This window comes from Agaricus bisporus (assembly GCF_000300575.1).
Source record: "Agaricus bisporus var. bisporus H97 unplaced genomic scaffold AGABI2scaffold_1, whole genome shotgun sequence".
Taxonomy (NCBI): Eukaryota; Fungi; Basidiomycota; class Agaricomycetes; order Agaricales; family Agaricaceae; genus Agaricus; species Agaricus bisporus.
In genome coordinates, this window is record NW_006267344.1 from 2743584 (window position 1) to 2758413 (window position 14830).

Here is a 14830-nt window from a genome sequence, read left to right on the forward strand (position 1 = left end):
GTCGAAACTTTTGTTGAGATGCTTGGAGTAACAGATGTAAGGAAACGGCGAGCAGCTGGTCGGAGCATAATAATAATTCAGGCAGACCCGAGGATGGCTGGGACAGCTCTGGCAAACACTTAGGGTTAGGGTCTATTTCAACCTTGTGCAGTGCTATCTACAACAACGAGAGATAGCCTATATTATGCAGAGGATTTCTGAGCGTTGTTGCGCTTCTCCGTCCACTCAAGCCACGATCCCTTGTAGTTCAGTATGCTGCCCTAAAGTTTCAGTCATACACTGATGATTATAAAGAAGTGAACTTGCTTTGTGAAGCCATTGCGTTTCGCCACATCGCAGGCTGATGCACTGCGCATCCCACTACGGCAGTAAAATATCACCTGTTTCTCCGGAGTTGGCTTTGAGTATCCAAACTTTGCTTTGAAATCATCCGGAGGCAACGTCAACGACTCCGCCAGAACAGTCAGAGGAAGGTTAACAGCCGAAGGAATCATTCCTTGTACGACTTCACCGGGTTCCCTCACGTCAATCAAGTAAGTTTCCTGCAAAATCTGTTCAGCCAGCTCAGCCCGGAAAATAACATAGGACACTGTACGGATGTGGGAGATTCGGTTACAGGAAGCAGCTCATCGTAGGACATAATTTTTGCATCCCAATCTCTCTGTAAATCATCATGTCGTTCCAGAGCCTGCTTCCTCCTGACTTTTTCGGGATCGAGAGGCGGTTTGGAAGAGGAAACGGGTTCGGAAGAGTTGAAACGGAGGAATTGCGTGAACGCAGGTCGCGCTGCAACACGGGCAGTAACGCGGCGCCTCGCTAGAGCGCCTGAGTTACGCAAAAGCCCACTACGAAGGATACTAGCCATTTCGGTTTTGTTCTAGAGGAACTTCAAGAAAGACTTTGGTCGAACAGGGACGTGAATTATTGACGATGATTCAATGATTGTGACACTGCCACGCAAGCGAAACGATTACCTCATGATCAATTCGTCATGTACTCTGGAGTGTCCATCGAAAAGCTCAAGGCGAAGGTCCGGCGCCCAAGGGCCAGTAGCCTTGTCGCACAGTGGTAATTGATTCCAATGCTATGCCTTCGTTTTCTTCACTAATCTGCCTTTTGAACTAGGCATATCCCTTATTCGTTCCCCATCACTTGAAGGGATCTACGTTTGTTTACCCATTTATCAATAAAGTACTCTTCCAAATATTTGCTGGAACAAGTTTTTCAATCATTTGCATGCGAGTGGCCGAAGCTATACTTCTGTAAAGGGAAAGCACTCACGCTCTTTATTTTGTTCAGGCGGTGTTTAAAAAACTTTTTGTCGCACCTGTGCCTGCAACTTCCCCTAAAGGACGGTAGCCGCACGATCGGCATACTCGACTCCCATTAGAGATTCTAAAGCCGGCCCTTCCCGGCCCAATTAAGAATCTCACCAAATACATAAATCTTGTCAGTTGACTAGTTGAGTGCTGTGCATATCTCTTCTTGACTTCACGATGAGCGACAACTCAACATATTTTGTCCATGATGGACTGACAATGATCCCATTCTTTCATTTCACCGGTGGAGATCGTCTCCTCTTCGACGCATGGCAACCTACAACTGGAGGTGCCATAGCCGGCGCATGCATCGGAGCTTTTTTCTTTGCCGTGTTTGAAAGATGGGTTCATGCAGTCTCTCCTGCGGTAATCCATTATCTGGTGCAAAGGTACAGGCCAGCATATATCTACCGCAAATCGTCTGTGACCTCTGCTTACAGAAGATCTCGAAGTGTCATTAAGCCTTCGAGGGACCATACTTCAAGCCCTCAACCTAGCTACGAGGGCTCCGATGTATCGATAAAGGAAAAGAGGCACTTACCGCGACGCACATCACCCCCGTTCATTGTTGGCGTCGACGTTCCGCGAGGAATGATATATGCTTTCCAGCGACTTCTAGGGTTCATCCTGATGCTAGCCGTCATGTAAGAAAGTTCTCATTCAAAGCTACAATATGCACGTTGAACCCTGAATGCTTTTCAGGACATTCCAAGCAGGATATATTCTCTCTATTGTTGCCGGGTTAGGATTGGGAGAAATGTTGTTTGGAAGAGCTGCATACAGAGTGGTGAAGGATAATCGATAGCCAGATTACCGCCTAAGTAATCGTACCATGTATACATATGAATTTCCCAGACCGGACTTATCCTCTCTCAAAAAATCTAACAATCAGCCTTCACGGGGCCGACCTTTGAGTCGGTATAAAGCAAATGACCAAGATGTAGAGTCTAACGGTAGCTAGTATGGCGTACAGATAATTACATTACAACCAATGTCAGATCAACAGACTCAATCAACATCCAACCTGACTCCTGGTAGGCGGGAAGAAAAAGTTTTTTGAACTATCATTCTGGCCTGCTCTCTCCTTAAATTTATTCGAACTTAGTATATCCGCAAACCTAAGCATTATGGCCGCTCAACCTAACTCTGTATCAAGCTTGAAGGATCTAATTAACTGAGCCGAAAGTTCAGTTGCCTGCGACTGACTCATGACTGATCTCCTCTCAACCACGATGTTCTATTCCAACGCTGGAATGATCAAGTCCATTCCGTTAACGTAATTGAGCTTCGCTTGCGGCCCTTAAAATCAAGATGATGGACCTGGTAATTCAACCTAAACCTCAGACTTCATACTTTGAACTTGAAAACAACCACGCCAGGATTTTACATATATGATAGACGATAAAAAACTAATTGCTTTCCCTTGGTTGGTCGCTTGATCCAGATCGAACAATAATATTAGACCTAGTCTGGTGCACCATCATCTTATCTCAAAATACCTGGTGATCTTTGAGCCACCTAGTATAATGTGAATGGCTATCGCCATCTCCACGTAACAAGATTACAACCTTCGTCTCTGCATTACGGTCCTTCCTTGGCCATACTATGGACACGCAGCATATGTAAAATATTCATGCATATGAAACCATGAGAATGTTACTCAGCCGGTCGGCGTCGCGCGGGAAAAAACCTCAATCAAACTCGACGGAAATGGCAGTGACTCAATGAAGCGACAATAAACAAACTCCTCTCGTAAAGGCGTTAGCCGCTTGGCAGACAATTTGCTTCTTTTTCACACTATCATGTTCACACTATCATGTTCAAGGAACGACATTGAAATCACCATATCCTTCGAACGAGCCAGCTTGCAGGATTACGTCCACGCTTCAAGTTCACACTCATTCATGTCCATCAATTTATCGGAGATACCGGGACATTCCATTTTGATTTTCGCCCGCCATTTAAGTCATAGTATTTGGCAAGGAGGTTTTCAGTTGAAGAAAAAATTTTTCTTCATCTAGATAAGTCGACTAATGAACGGGCCATATAAAGTCGATACACCTACTCTCGCCTACTCAAGGGCATTCCGAGCAATTGCTACATCACTATGAAGGTCGTCTCCGCACTTATCGTCCCTACTCTTGCCTTGGCAGTAAATGCACATTTCCACCTCCAGTCTCCAGAGCCCCGCGGTCCCTTCGTAGCGGCTTCAGAACCCAATTTTTGTGGTATGTTGTCGTAAAACAACAACGGCAAGATTGAACAAGATATTTACTGTTCCCTGCTGATAGATGACTACACACATGTCACCGAAAACCGCACCGATTTTCCACTAAACGGAGGTATCATCTCCATGAACACTGGGCACCCAAAATGGAGTGGTGAGTGACCATTTTCTGACATATGAATGACAATTGTTCATGCTGGACGACAATTAGCTGCGATTTTCATATCTACCGATGCGGACCCTGACAGCTTCGACAAATTCGAACAAGTCAACACGTTCTTCCAGCTCGAGGGAGAAGGAGATTTTTGTATTCCATTGAATCTCGCTTCATCCAACGCTACTGGACTTCAGGAAGGACAGAATGCGACTATTCAGGTAATTGATAATTCCCCTGAGCCAGTTGATCTTACCCGCTTACTACGTATAAACAAGGTGCTATTTGATGGAGGGGATGGCGCACTATTCCAGGTAAGTGTCAGCCACTATTTACATTTCTGCGGCTCATCTGAAATCTCTCAGTGCGCCGATGTAACGCTGACCAGCGACGCAAGCAGTATCAGCTGTACAAATTCCACTTCGTCGGACTCAGACACCAGTGGAGATTCTGGTTCTACCGGTGAAGATTCTGGGGCCTTAGGCTTGACCCTCAACACGAATGTGTTACTCGGAGTACTGGGTTTAGCATCGTTGATTCCTCTCATGGCGTGAGCGTCAGCTACTAGTACTATCTATGTCGTAAACGGACAGAAGACTGAGGGGATATTTCGTATTACATTGGGTCTCGCTTTGTCTAATGTTGCTGGACTTCGCGGAATGACAGAGGAGACTTCATGTTTTTGATAATTCTCCAGTAGATTCCATGATTAAAATTTATGATAATGAACCAGGGAAAGACATGTTCACCAGCTAGGTGGACCCGTAAATCACTGTCACTGTATATCTTGGGTCTCACCCTGGATTTTGCCCAATCGGGCCTCCAGGCGAATGTGAAGTTAGTCACATTTTGACCCAGGCTGCCGCTAGGCCACTGGTTGCGGTCATATTTCTGAGGTTCCAAACAAACTTTTGGCACTGTTCTAGAAGTTATTTGCCAGAACCTAGACAAGATCTCAAACATTGACCATAGGCCAGATATTTAAGTTCAGAATGGGCAGTTCAATATATAAAGTCTTTGCTTTTGGCAGTTCTTTCATTGGCTTCTCTGTTTGTATGTAAGTTCATCGATTTGAGAAGAGGAATTAATTCTACAAGTGCAGCATTTCTAATATCTGGGATACTCAACTCCGGGTATCAAACAGTTCGAGGCTGGTTATCTTCTTCCCCAAGCTCACGGCCCAAGTAACTGCAACGAACATTATCAGATCCAGCGAAGTGTTAGTATGACTGCTATTACACACTGACATACCAAACTTGTACACAGGAGCCCTTGCCTCCTTTTCCCCCTTCGCTGATACTACCGCTCACTTGCGTTCCCGAGTATGGCATGCTATGACATTTCCAAGTCCTTGTAGCCCTGCGTCCTGTCTATCTGCAATTTATGTATTGGATGATAGGCTAGTCCCGTTATACGACTCGGGGTGGGCTGTTTCGGTAATCACAATCCTTCCACAGAGTGTCGGTCGGATACCGCCCTTGGCATATGAAGATAGGTATATGATCGTCTCTCGTGGTGCCAATAATGTTACCTCCGGGACACCTGACACGAGAAGAGTCATAGAAACGGTATCGGCGTTGTGGATTGGCACTAGGGGAAATACATTAATGCATAGATGTGGGGCTTCGCTTTAATGACATAGCCTTGTGTACCCACCAATCCGTTCCTGAGTTTTTGCAAGCGACATTATGACCTTCTACTGACAGGCATCAGCGGAGATCGAGTCGTTTTCTCGTTCAAAGGCTTTAGCCGAGGGAAACTGTTAGATGTAATGTTCATGACACAATAGCAAGTCTCCAGTGCCATTCAAGTGGAGATTGAATAACAAGTCCGCTTTTCTCGCAAGGGTTGAAGCCTACGCATTCTCAAAATTTGCAATAAGTATGCGGCATGCCACTTTGAGATTTCACAAGGTCTAACATAAATCACATAGTCTATATTAGTAGAAAATCACAGACGTTCAGGCAAATTTGGATTTTAGCTCCGGGGCCGCTGAATCCAGTGGCTTATGATTTAACTTCTGTGCTCATTGATTTCTCACACTAGAGGGAGCAGTCTCGCGGATCATTTGCATCCGAATTATGGGATTCCGCCTCACCTTATGAAAAATACCTTTCTTCAAGATTTTTTGTAGTATGCCTATTTTGTAGAACCATACATATTACCCGCCAGCTTTGTGTTTTACATATGACACAGGAGGCCGAATGCGACAAGTAGGGTGATCAGTGTATCATGATATAAGTATGCTTACGAGTCTCCGTTCTTTTCGACTAAAAATAGATCCTGCATCTCGTCCTCGTTTCCGAAGGGGGAATGAATTGCCTTTTTCAGCTTAGGGCTATATATACTGTCGGTAGCCGACTGTGCTCGCTTGAAATGAGATTCATATGTTAGACTCCGGGTACCGCAGTTATGATTAATGATCTTGAGTGATGCCGTACGGCCACGCAGCATCCACACAGGTTTCCTTTGGGATGATCGTGTCCAAGCATGCCAATACTTATATTATGCTTAATCGTGTGGCGATTTTGTTTGCTCCCCCGGATCGTTCCTCCTCGCTTTACTCTGTTCAGAGCACGAGCTTTGCCAATCGTCAACCCGGTACACTCTCCTGATCTTCGCCATGTTCCTTAGTTTTCGGAGGAAAGAACAGCCGTGGGAGGTCGTAGATTGCAAGGCTGTGAACCCGGTATTAATGTACAGTGAGGACGATGAAGAAGGTGAGCGCTCGAACCGTTGGACAATCACCGACTACAACTAACTAATTACAGCAGAAGACTTGGACGTACATTCAATCAGCAACACAGTCACTCACGGCACATACGTCTTTGATCTTTCTTATAAACACGGGCCTCCCGAACGCCAGCTGCAAGGGGCCCTCAGTTTTTCGCAGCAGCAGTTACTTCGAGAAGTCGAGAAGAAGGGGTTTAACATTCTCCTTGTAGAAGGGTATGTAATCGGCTTTCGATCTCGCCTTCGTACAGAAGACTGACCAGCTTGTTCCTATTCTCAGATGGAAATTGACAATATTACGGAGAGGGAAGTACAATCGCGTGGAAGTGCAGTATAGCGCTCGAGGTCACTCTGATCCGTTTATGTTGATTGACTCATGCTGACTCTGGCTATTTATAAACAGCCGCCAAAGCTGAAGGAAAGATACATCAACACCGGAGACCACCGCCGTTTATCGGAGTATTGGATTCTCAACATTAATTCGGCGTGTATCTAATTCTAATCGGTGGCACATTCGTTCAATACGCACTTGTTTTTTTATGATTATGAGCATGGTTGTTATGTATAATATACTATCTGACATTATTCACTTCGCTTCAATTCTACAGGCAAATTCTGGCGTTGCCCGGCACAACTTGAATGTCTCGGAATATTGACTAAGATTCCTGGTTGATCGAATTAGTTTGAATTAAGGGGTACCAAGCGGTGCCCACCGCCCTCTATTCGCCTAATTTGAAGAAGAGTGCTCCATGTTGAAGAGGAGCCCCTGTTGCAAGTGTAGTTTTCCTTGGATGCCGGATGACGGTAGAGTCAAGGAGACGGCTTGCATCCCAAAAGAAACTATGTTCGATAGCACTTCACCGACGCAATACAAGCGCTTGGAGGGTGGATCAATTCCTGTCCCTAGATTATTATACTAGCCGTGGTTCCAGAGTAGATCCGGTCTTAACGGTCCTTCACCATACTGGAAGCGTTATAATTTACTCTATGCTTTCATGGGTGATAGACCTGCGAGACTCAATGAGAATATTTTCATGTCTGGTCAGCTTCTGGCAAAGTTTATTGTAGCGAGAGAAATTGGAAGGTAGTAACTAAGCTCACAGTAAAAAGTGTAAGTAACATTACTGAGTATATATAGACCTTTCAAGCAGTATGCAAAGTTCGTCGCAGGTACTAATTTTCAATAATTGCTGTGATTTACTTTCGAAAAGCAGTCTGGAACAGGGATGCAGAGCTCGACGACGCTTCTATAGAGGTCTACCGCCTGTCCTATATACAGAGAAGGCAACAAATTAGTCAAATGCGTGTCACAATCACAAGAGGTCCAACAAACCAATGGCCAATTCTATCAGGGAAATTACTACTCAATTTCGCACAATTTGGCTTTCTGATCGCATAGCATATCCTGTCCACGACTATGACAATTTGAATTAGTTGTTATAGCCATTAATACCAAGTTTCAATGAATATACTTCATCATAGAGAGCAGGGTTCTTGACGCCCAGTAGTTTCAAGCCCAACCATAGGACTCCAGCCGTCATTCCGCTGCCACAGGTAGTGACAACAGGCTTCTTGCCATCGATTATAAGCCCAGCTTGTTCGCGACCAACGGCTGCCTCCAGAGCGTCCCTGAGTGCGTCTTCCGGCAAGAAAGTAGTATATTCTGAGCCGTCAATAGTGCTCTTATGTTTCTGGAGGAATGTGTTGAAAGGAAGAGAGAAAGAATTGGGAATATGGCCCGAAGAAAGTCCAGGGCGGGGCTCGGGAGCGCTACCTGTGAATCTTGACACAATACAATGAGCGCTTCGTAGGAAATAAAGTAATATGCTGACTCTTACCTTTCTTTCGAACGGGCGTCAAGCACAAGCTCGTAGGTAGTATCTTTATTTGGATCCAGTAACGAGTTGGAGACCATTTGTTCATATCCTATTCATCAATGAGGATGCCAGCGTCCGAAAATGGTGTTGAGTACCGACCCCTAATCGTCTCCCTGTCAAGATTGGGAACGGGATATGACACGCTCTCAGGAATTTGAGGTTTCTCCGTCTGCAATGGGAGGCCTTCATCAACCCAACATGGGAGACCGCCGTTTATGATGCTTGATTTATTATGTCCATAGGCACGAAACATGAAAAGGGCTCGTGGAGATGAAAAGACACCCTGTGTATCATAAATCATGACGTGGGATGAGGGGAGAATGCCGAATTTTCCTGGACCGAGGGCAATGAAAAGATGACTCAAAGGGATCCAAGATGAAGCATACCCATTGCTTCAGCGAAAACATGAGGTTCAGGCATCATGTGCTTGAGGCCAAGCTCATGGGGGGTTGCAACCTGGTCCAAATCGAGGAACTGTGCATTTGGAAGTCTTTTCGCGAGAAATTCTGCATGAGGGTTGCGGGGAGAGTTGGGCAAGAACCAGGAAGCATCCAGCAGAACAGTTTGTTCACGGTCGGATATTTCGTGGGCTTGTCTAGGCGAAAGCAGAAAAGCAGCATCAAGATTCGAGGTCGACCGATACCTCTTCGATGTGGCGAATAGTCTGGGCAATCTGGGTGAAATGGGGCGAACCAACAGCGTCATAGCAGAGACAGAACGAAGTACCAAGTGATGCAGTGATGGACAAGGGACGAATAAAACAGATATCAACAACGCCTCGCCTGCGCCCACAAGTGACCCGACCAGTAACCATACCCAGCCAGTGCCAATGCCTTCGGATCAGAGTACCTGGCTAGTCTCGGTGCCGCAGGATGGCGATTCTGAGGGACTCCTACAAGAATTACTTCCAAAACTAACGTCGCAAGCAAAGCTGTCATCTGGGAACATTTCATCGCTTGGTATTCCATCTTTCAAGGTCGGGATAGCGAAGATCTTCGACTATGAAAGCTCATGTATTATATCCGGTAGACAGGTACTCTTGATTCTTTGGTTGGCATCTCTGAGGATCTTCCGAAACAAGAGGCATATTTCACCGCGACCGTTGCTAAAACCGTTGACACTTTGAGAAACTTGCTCAATAACGATCCCGCCAAACTCTCCCAACACATACTCATAGATGAGCGAGCCATCGACGATTATCTTTTCCATAATTGGAGGTGGAATGAAAGCCGCTATAACGTTCAGAAGAGTCTGCGGGATCTGATCGACACACTCAACAGGGTACGTGGATCTATATACCCAGGCGCTGGTATATTGTAAACTAATCCATGCAGGAAATCGTTTCCATCGATGGTACGATGAAAGCAAAACTGAACAATTATAATCTCGTTAAAGGCTCCCTTACCCAAATGCAGCGGAAGCAAATGCACGTCATTCATATTTGACTTGTTCGTTGCTGATCTCCGGCGTAGGGGCAATTTATCGACGCGATCATTGGGTGATGTTGTATCTTCGAAGGATTTTATTGAAGATTCTGAGTACTTGGAGACCGTGTTGGTGGCCGTGCCCAGGTGAGCGCAGGTCTTCCAAGATCATGCCATCGGCAACTGATTTGAACGCATTTCAGAAATCTAACCAAAGAATGGAATGCAAGTTATGAGCGACTAACGCAAATGGTTGTTCCTCGCTCCTCAAAGTATGGTTCAATATTCACTTTGTGTGCTTCTGATGGACCCGTTCCTTAGACTTATTAAATCAGATGATGAATTTTCTCTCTTTGGTGTGGTTATCTTCAAACGTGTTCATGATGAGTTCATCCAAAAATGCCGAGACCATAAGTACTTATTCTGCTCAACTGATCATTCAATAAGATGATTCAAACTTGATCTAGGTTCATAGTACGGGATTTTGTCTACTCTGAAGAGGAGATCGAGAAACAAAAAGAGGACCACGAGAATGCGAATAAAACCGAGAAAGAACTCTGGGTTCGTTAGGCTTGGCTCAAACTCCTCCCTCGTTCTAGAACTGATATCTGGGTTAGACGGAGTTGCTTCGCATCTCACGCACCAACTTCTCTGAAGCTTTCCAGATCCTCGTGCATCTCAAGGTCGTTCGCCTATTTGTCGAGAGCGTTCTTCGTTATGGTCTTCCTGCCAATTATACGGGTCTTATTGTCAAGGTATCACTGATCTGTCTTTATCATCCATCTAAAATGACTCTGTCGTGACGTAGCCTGACTCCAAATCAACGAAGAAAGTCTTCCACGTTCTTCAGTCGCAATTCGCTTACCTCCGACCGCGTTCGAATCCGAGTCAGAACAAGAGGAAACAAGGTGGAGACGAAGAATATGTTGGTGAATACTCATCTCTTATGGAGCAGGAGTTTTTCGATTTCGTCCTGTTCGAGATCCCTTGGATCGTGTAAAGCTCTTTAGTTCGTCGTTATAATCCAGACCAACATCACATGTGTATAAATTTTATTAAGGATAACTATACTCTTGAAGGACCGCTCAGCCAAGACTACTGTAAAAAACCAGAACAAGGAAAGATAAATATACACAATTAACATAGAACAGCGGTGTGATGCTGGGAATATGGATGTGGGTGTATATATACGAATGAGCCATCGTTCTCTTGTCGACTAAGCGAAGGAGTATACTAGGATACAGCAGGGGGAGGGAAAGCAGAACGAATGCAATCCAATAAGAGAAGAGACGAAAGGATGATGGAGAACAAGTGAAAATTGTTTTAATGGAATAGAACCCCGTAGTACAAGCAGGAAAGAAAATGTAAAACCCATTTAATTGAAAGCTAGTAGAACAATCTTCAAGCTCTTGAGGGAAAGCAGGGAGTAAATAAGATACGAGTCACACGAGACAACCGCAGCGGAAATAATATGGTAAGAATAATAATGTAACTGAGATTTTTACAATCCAAGGTTAGAAAACATCTTCGAGACATTTTCATCATCGGACGTTCGACTAGAATTTTGATGCGTAGGCATCGTTGGACCACTCGTATTGGAAATTCCAGGCTGCGCCCCGACACCACTAGACAGCCTCCCGACGGTAACTGCAGAAGGTACACCGCCAGTCGTGGGGATTCCAGTTACAGTAGTACCGGTCGTCAAGCCAGTCGGTTGAGGTGCAGAAGTCATGGGCGGACCGTACACACTGGGAAATGATGGCGCGGTTCCAGAGATAGGACTCGAATTTTCACCAGTGTCACCACCTGCAGTAGAGGTAGTCGGAGAGTCTGGTGGGATCATGCCAGAACTCGATTCAGTGATTTTGGAAAGGGAGTACGTCAGATCAAGAGACTGAGCACGATTTGTCAAGGAACGTGGCTTATTGAACTGGTCCTTGAATTTAGCTTCAAGAAGTGGATCTGAACCCCGCTTGACCGCGTCTTCTGTATGTCGCGTGCGTCCTGGTATACCGGATCCCTAATTTTAAAATTAAGGGTTAGGTCACGCCATCAACTCAACGGCGATAGTAACTTACGATAGGCGCCATTTGGGTTGGCTGTGTCCAATAATCCATCGGAGCCCCACCCGACGGGCCCTGAGGCAAGTAACTCTGCTCTGAGGGATCGTGATCTTCGTAGAGGTAAGAACCGGCAGGCGAATTGAACAAGGCCTTCACGTCAGGAGACGAATTCGCAAGACGAAGCCTCCTATCGCCGATAACATCTGACCGGTTTATGTCCATAGACTCTGCGTAAACTGCGAAAAGAAAACTTAGACAATCGGAGGAGTTAGTAAGCCCAAAGCTTACCATGGCCGCGAGTCCGAGCCGTGGAAAGAACTTTGCTATCGAAATGGGGGAATGCATCTGCAAAAGAGTCACCTCGCTTGTGGCCTTGAGATGTTGGAGAAGGATAGACATGGACGTTGTGGTTCATTAGGAACTGTTCCAACATCTCGCGCGCAGTAATAAGGAAATCGCTGTTGCTACGCTGACACCTAAATTTGAAGGAGTAGTCGGTGGGAGTCTCCGTACCCGATGCACCATTACTAGTGACGGTTTGTTTAAAGTTGGGAGAGATGGAAACTTGAAGCTCGCGCTTGACGCTTTCCACGAGGTTGATGAATTCAGGTAATGTGCAGAGTCGGGGCAGATCAGTGTTAGGTGGTACTGCCATATCTGCTTCGAATGGTACGTGGTCCTATTGAAAATGAGGCACCATTTAAAGCATCAGTAATGGCAACACTAACCAGGAGCATTGTAGCCGCAATTTGCACTTGGCTCTCGGGGCCATAGATGGTAACCACATCTGAAGCCGTTTCTTTATCAGGAAATCGCACCCGGGAGTTAGTCTTCGTCTCAATATCATGAATAAAAATACTTTTCTCGCCCAATAATGTTCTATGATATCTTCGGGGAATAGACACAGTTTCATTTACGAAATCTTTGTCCTTCCATGAAAGTCAAAGGAGTGCCATGAGCGTGATGACAACGCAACGTACTTTGGGGTTGACAAGCTCCATCACCGACTGTTTTAAATTTTCGAGATTGATCGCATTTTTGGCGGGCGTCCGGGCCACGACATTGTCGTCATTGTCATTATAACCACCCAGTGCAGCAAACTCCTCGGCGTTGGAAAATTTAACATAAACGCCATATTTTTTCATGATACGCTGAATGCTTCGACCTCCCACACCAATAATCCGTTTGTGGTATGCTTCGGGTACATGGAATGATATTTCGGCAGGGAGCTCTTCTTGGAGAAGAGATAGTCCCTGGATAACGGTGCTGTCGGGGCCCGAGATATCGATGAGGAAATTATGGTCGTTGAAAGTTTCAAATTTGATTTTCACATTCGTAGTTTGCATGATCTTATTAATTTTGCCGTTCTTCTTGCCACTAATAAATTCTCGGTGTTCGTTGGCCAACTCGATTTGAAAACGAATCTCGTGGTGGAAGGCCTATAGAACAGGTTAAGGAGGTGAAGTACGTAAGTCAACGGAGCAGAGCGTACCTTCACAATGTCTAACTCTAGGATCATATTGACAGCTGCACGCACTTCGTGTTCCAAGCCGTGCATCTCGAAGCACATGCTTTTGAATACGACTTCGGCGCCAGTTGCAACGGATATCTGATTAAGAAGGGAAGTGACGGTAGATGTATTTAGGGTAGCAGGTGGAAGCAGTGCATTAAACTGAACGGGCAATAGCCAAAAGGACCCAACATAGGATTGACAAGCCTAGAAAAGAGCCTCGACAATATGTTCAGGAAAGTCGTGACAAACAAACGCACAAGTTGCATTATAGATCTGATAGTCCGTTGAACATTGACTTTTGAGTCACCAAACACGGATATGAGACTAGTGGAGCTCCCAAGGGGAGGAAATTGGATAAATGTCGAATTGTCGCTCATGATAGACCTAAGATCATCCGCACGGTCGGTAATCATCCAATCAAGCTTGCGCGGTAGGATTGCGGTGTCTTTTGAGATCGTGTTGTTGCGCTATCTGCATGTGAATATTGGTCCTAGACACGAGTGGAGACATTACGCACCTTGTTCAAGGAGACCTGATACAACATATCTCGCGCCCTCTGAACGCCAAAGAACTCTCCTGTGATCCAAATCATGTTGTTGTTACGCCCTCCAGATGACGTGCCGGTCGGGTCGGTGCCAAAGACTCCTTGTAGCGGAGAGGGAAAATAGATATTTGTGGCAGTCTCCTCTTGTATAGTCTGTATTACATGGCGCTTTTTTCCTGCAATAATGGGGTGCATCTTGTGGTCTAGTTCGCACACTTCGGAATGAAGGCCGTTCTGCAAAAAGATTAGTCTACGGATCGGCAAAAGAGATCTCGACTGACCAGCTCATCCAACATGACCAACAAGCGGATACGCGCAAGATCCACCGCGTCTTCTGTTCCTGTGATAACTAGTTCGCAGACACGCTCTGTCTCCAGGCCAGACCATCCGCCGCTATTGGTAATGCCGTCGGGAGGAGTTCGACTTGTCAAGGAAAGGGGGCTGTTGACGACGGCAATATGTGCGAGTGTCTCAGAAGCAATATCATCAAGACGACGTCGGACTTCAGGCTTGAGAGAGGGTTTTGAAAAAGGAGAGTCGAGGATTTCTGAACGAGTCACTTTTATTGCAGACCGATGCTGGAGGGGCAGACCAGAAGTCAGCTCACGACGTTTGACGGGACAGAAATTAAGAGACCTGGATAGGGCAGTCCTTGAGAATGAGACCACGGGTCAGCATAACCTGCTGGTAGGTGCCAGTAATATGAAAGTTGTAAGCCTTGCCCTGGTCTACGATGAAGTACGAAACGTGGCAGCCGTGGAGCTGCATAGCAAGGATGACGAGCTTCTGGATGGCATCAGCGTCGGAGGCGAGAGTGTCTGGGAGAGGAGACGGCTGGTGGGGGTAATTGTCGTGGGCATGGAGGTCTCTAGAGGAGGCGGAGGAGAGACTATGTCGCGACCGGCGTGGATAGACGAAGGACGTAGTGTAAACATCCATGGTAGTGGTAAGGGTATGAGAAAGGACGGGTATTGAC

The 14830-nt window shown here is 45.9% G+C and overlaps 7 protein-coding genes across 7 annotated transcripts; 4 read left to right on the top strand and 3 right to left on the bottom strand.

The window, feature by feature from the left end:
- Positions 1 to 104: 104 nt before the first annotated feature.
- On the bottom strand, positions 105 to 1233 carry AGABI2DRAFT_190035 (hypothetical protein). Its single transcript, XM_006454736.1, has 4 exons — positions 1126 to 1233; positions 596 to 1068; positions 307 to 542; positions 105 to 255 (listed from the first exon to the last, which is right to left on the bottom strand). Exons 2-4 carry the CDS (start codon positions 863 to 865, stop codon positions 183 to 185), a joined length of 579 nt encoding a protein of 192 aa, XP_006454799.1. The 5' UTR covers positions 866 to 1068; positions 1126 to 1233; the 3' UTR covers positions 105 to 182.
- An 85-nt stretch (positions 1234 to 1318) lies between these two features.
- Positions 1319 to 2191, top strand: AGABI2DRAFT_215339 (hypothetical protein). The gene is made up of 3 exons (XM_006454737.1): positions 1319 to 1708; positions 1760 to 1963; positions 2022 to 2191. Exons 1-3 carry the CDS (start codon positions 1497 to 1499, stop codon positions 2122 to 2124), a joined length of 519 nt encoding a protein of 172 aa, XP_006454800.1. The 5' UTR covers positions 1319 to 1496; the 3' UTR covers positions 2125 to 2191.
- Positions 2192 to 3298: 1107 nt separating this feature from the next.
- Positions 3299 to 4433, top strand: AGABI2DRAFT_190038 (hypothetical protein). The gene is made up of 5 exons (XM_006454738.1): positions 3299 to 3547; positions 3611 to 3700; positions 3758 to 3921; positions 3979 to 4014; positions 4066 to 4433. Exons 1-5 carry the CDS (start codon positions 3427 to 3429, stop codon positions 4252 to 4254), a joined length of 600 nt encoding a protein of 199 aa, XP_006454801.1. The 5' UTR covers positions 3299 to 3426; the 3' UTR covers positions 4255 to 4433.
- Positions 4434 to 6241: 1808 nt separating this feature from the next.
- AGABI2DRAFT_190039 (hypothetical protein) lies at positions 6242 to 7029 on the top strand. The gene is made up of 4 exons (XM_006454739.1): positions 6242 to 6420; positions 6472 to 6649; positions 6714 to 6778; positions 6837 to 7029. The coding sequence occupies exons 1-4, from the start codon at positions 6324 to 6326 to the stop codon at positions 6911 to 6913; spliced, it is 417 nt and encodes a 138-aa protein (XP_006454802.1). The 5' UTR covers positions 6242 to 6323; the 3' UTR covers positions 6914 to 7029.
- A 453-nt stretch (positions 7030 to 7482) lies between these two features.
- Positions 7483 to 9049, bottom strand: AGABI2DRAFT_190040 (hypothetical protein). The gene is made up of 6 exons (XM_006454740.1): positions 8697 to 9049; positions 8410 to 8643; positions 8272 to 8359; positions 7906 to 8215; positions 7767 to 7848; positions 7483 to 7702 (listed from the first exon to the last, which is right to left on the bottom strand). The coding sequence occupies exons 1-5, from the start codon at positions 9013 to 9015 to the stop codon at positions 7798 to 7800; spliced, it is 1002 nt and encodes a 333-aa protein (XP_006454803.1). The 5' UTR covers positions 9016 to 9049; the 3' UTR covers positions 7483 to 7702; positions 7767 to 7797.
- Positions 9050 to 9090: 41 nt separating this feature from the next.
- AGABI2DRAFT_190041 (hypothetical protein) lies at positions 9091 to 10820 on the top strand. Its single transcript, XM_006454741.1, has 9 exons — positions 9091 to 9286; positions 9340 to 9591; positions 9645 to 9736; positions 9783 to 9881; positions 9938 to 10006; positions 10056 to 10148; positions 10202 to 10295; positions 10352 to 10489; positions 10543 to 10820. The coding sequence occupies exons 1-9, from the start codon at positions 9140 to 9142 to the stop codon at positions 10732 to 10734; spliced, it is 1176 nt and encodes a 391-aa protein (XP_006454804.1). The 5' UTR covers positions 9091 to 9139; the 3' UTR covers positions 10735 to 10820.
- Positions 10821 to 11025: 205 nt separating this feature from the next.
- On the bottom strand, positions 11026 to 14808 carry AGABI2DRAFT_215349 (hypothetical protein). Its single transcript, XM_006454742.1, has 10 exons — positions 14491 to 14808; positions 14136 to 14432; positions 13828 to 14088; positions 13568 to 13777; positions 13290 to 13514; positions 12778 to 13236; positions 12526 to 12726; positions 12086 to 12476; positions 11813 to 12033; positions 11026 to 11754 (listed from the first exon to the last, which is right to left on the bottom strand). Exons 1-10 carry the CDS (start codon positions 14791 to 14793, stop codon positions 11236 to 11238), a joined length of 3087 nt encoding a protein of 1028 aa, XP_006454805.1. The 5' UTR covers positions 14794 to 14808; the 3' UTR covers positions 11026 to 11235.
- Between the last annotated feature and the right edge of the window lie 22 nt (positions 14809 to 14830).

Coding starts and splice junctions, on each gene's coding strand:
- AGABI2DRAFT_190035 (XM_006454736.1), bottom strand. CDS start 865: ATGGCTAGTATCCTTCGTAGTGGGCTTTTGCGTAACTCAGGCGCTCTA. Junction 543..595: donor TAACCGAATCTCCCACATCC/GTACAGTGTCCT, acceptor CAGATTTTGCAG/GAAACTTACTTGATTGACGT. Junction 256..306: donor AAACGCAATGGCTTCACAAA/GCAAGTTCACTT, acceptor ACTTTAGGGCAG/CATACTGAACTACAAGGGAT.
- AGABI2DRAFT_215339 (XM_006454737.1), top strand. CDS start 1,497: ATGAGCGACAACTCAACATATTTTGTCCATGATGGACTGACAATGATC. Junction 1,709..1,759: donor ATCCATTATCTGGTGCAAAG/GTACAGGCCAGC, acceptor CTCTGCTTACAG/AAGATCTCGAAGTGTCATTA. Junction 1,964..2,021: donor ATCCTGATGCTAGCCGTCAT/GTAAGAAAGTTC, acceptor AATGCTTTTCAG/GACATTCCAAGCAGGATATA.
- AGABI2DRAFT_190038 (XM_006454738.1), top strand. CDS start 3,427: ATGAAGGTCGTCTCCGCACTTATCGTCCCTACTCTTGCCTTGGCAGTA. Junction 3,548..3,610: donor TTCAGAACCCAATTTTTGTG/GTATGTTGTCGT, acceptor CCCTGCTGATAG/ATGACTACACACATGTCACC. Junction 3,922..3,978: donor GACAGAATGCGACTATTCAG/GTAATTGATAAT, acceptor CGTATAAACAAG/GTGCTATTTGATGGAGGGGA.
- AGABI2DRAFT_190039 (XM_006454739.1), top strand. CDS start 6,324: ATGTTCCTTAGTTTTCGGAGGAAAGAACAGCCGTGGGAGGTCGTAGAT. Junction 6,421..6,471: donor CAGTGAGGACGATGAAGAAG/GTGAGCGCTCGA, acceptor AACTAATTACAG/CAGAAGACTTGGACGTACAT. Junction 6,779..6,836: donor AGTGCAGTATAGCGCTCGAG/GTCACTCTGATC, acceptor ATTTATAAACAG/CCGCCAAAGCTGAAGGAAAG.
- AGABI2DRAFT_190040 (XM_006454740.1), bottom strand. CDS start 9,015: ATGACGCTGTTGGTTCGCCCCATTTCACCCAGATTGCCCAGACTATTC. Junction 8,360..8,409: donor TGACAGGGAGACGATTAGGG/GTCGGTACTCAA, acceptor ATTGATGAATAG/GATATGAACAAATGGTCTCC. Junction 8,216..8,271: donor GACGCCCGTTCGAAAGAAAG/GTAAGAGTCAGC, acceptor TATTGTGTCAAG/ATTCACAGGTAGCGCTCCCG.
- AGABI2DRAFT_190041 (XM_006454741.1), top strand. CDS start 9,140: ATGCCTTCGGATCAGAGTACCTGGCTAGTCTCGGTGCCGCAGGATGGC. Junction 9,592..9,644: donor TGATCGACACACTCAACAGG/GTACGTGGATCT, acceptor TAATCCATGCAG/GAAATCGTTTCCATCGATGG. Junction 10,007..10,055: donor GTTGTTCCTCGCTCCTCAAA/GTATGGTTCAAT, acceptor CCCGTTCCTTAG/ACTTATTAAATCAGATGATG.
- AGABI2DRAFT_215349 (XM_006454742.1), bottom strand. CDS start 14,793: ATGGATGTTTACACTACGTCCTTCGTCTATCCACGCCGGTCGCGACAT. Junction 12,034..12,085: donor GGCTCGGACTCGCGGCCATG/GTAAGCTTTGGG, acceptor TTCTTTTCGCAG/TTTACGCAGAGTCTATGGAC. Junction 11,755..11,812: donor CAACCCAAATGGCGCCTATC/GTAAGTTACTAT, acceptor TTTTAAAATTAG/GGATCCGGTATACCAGGACG.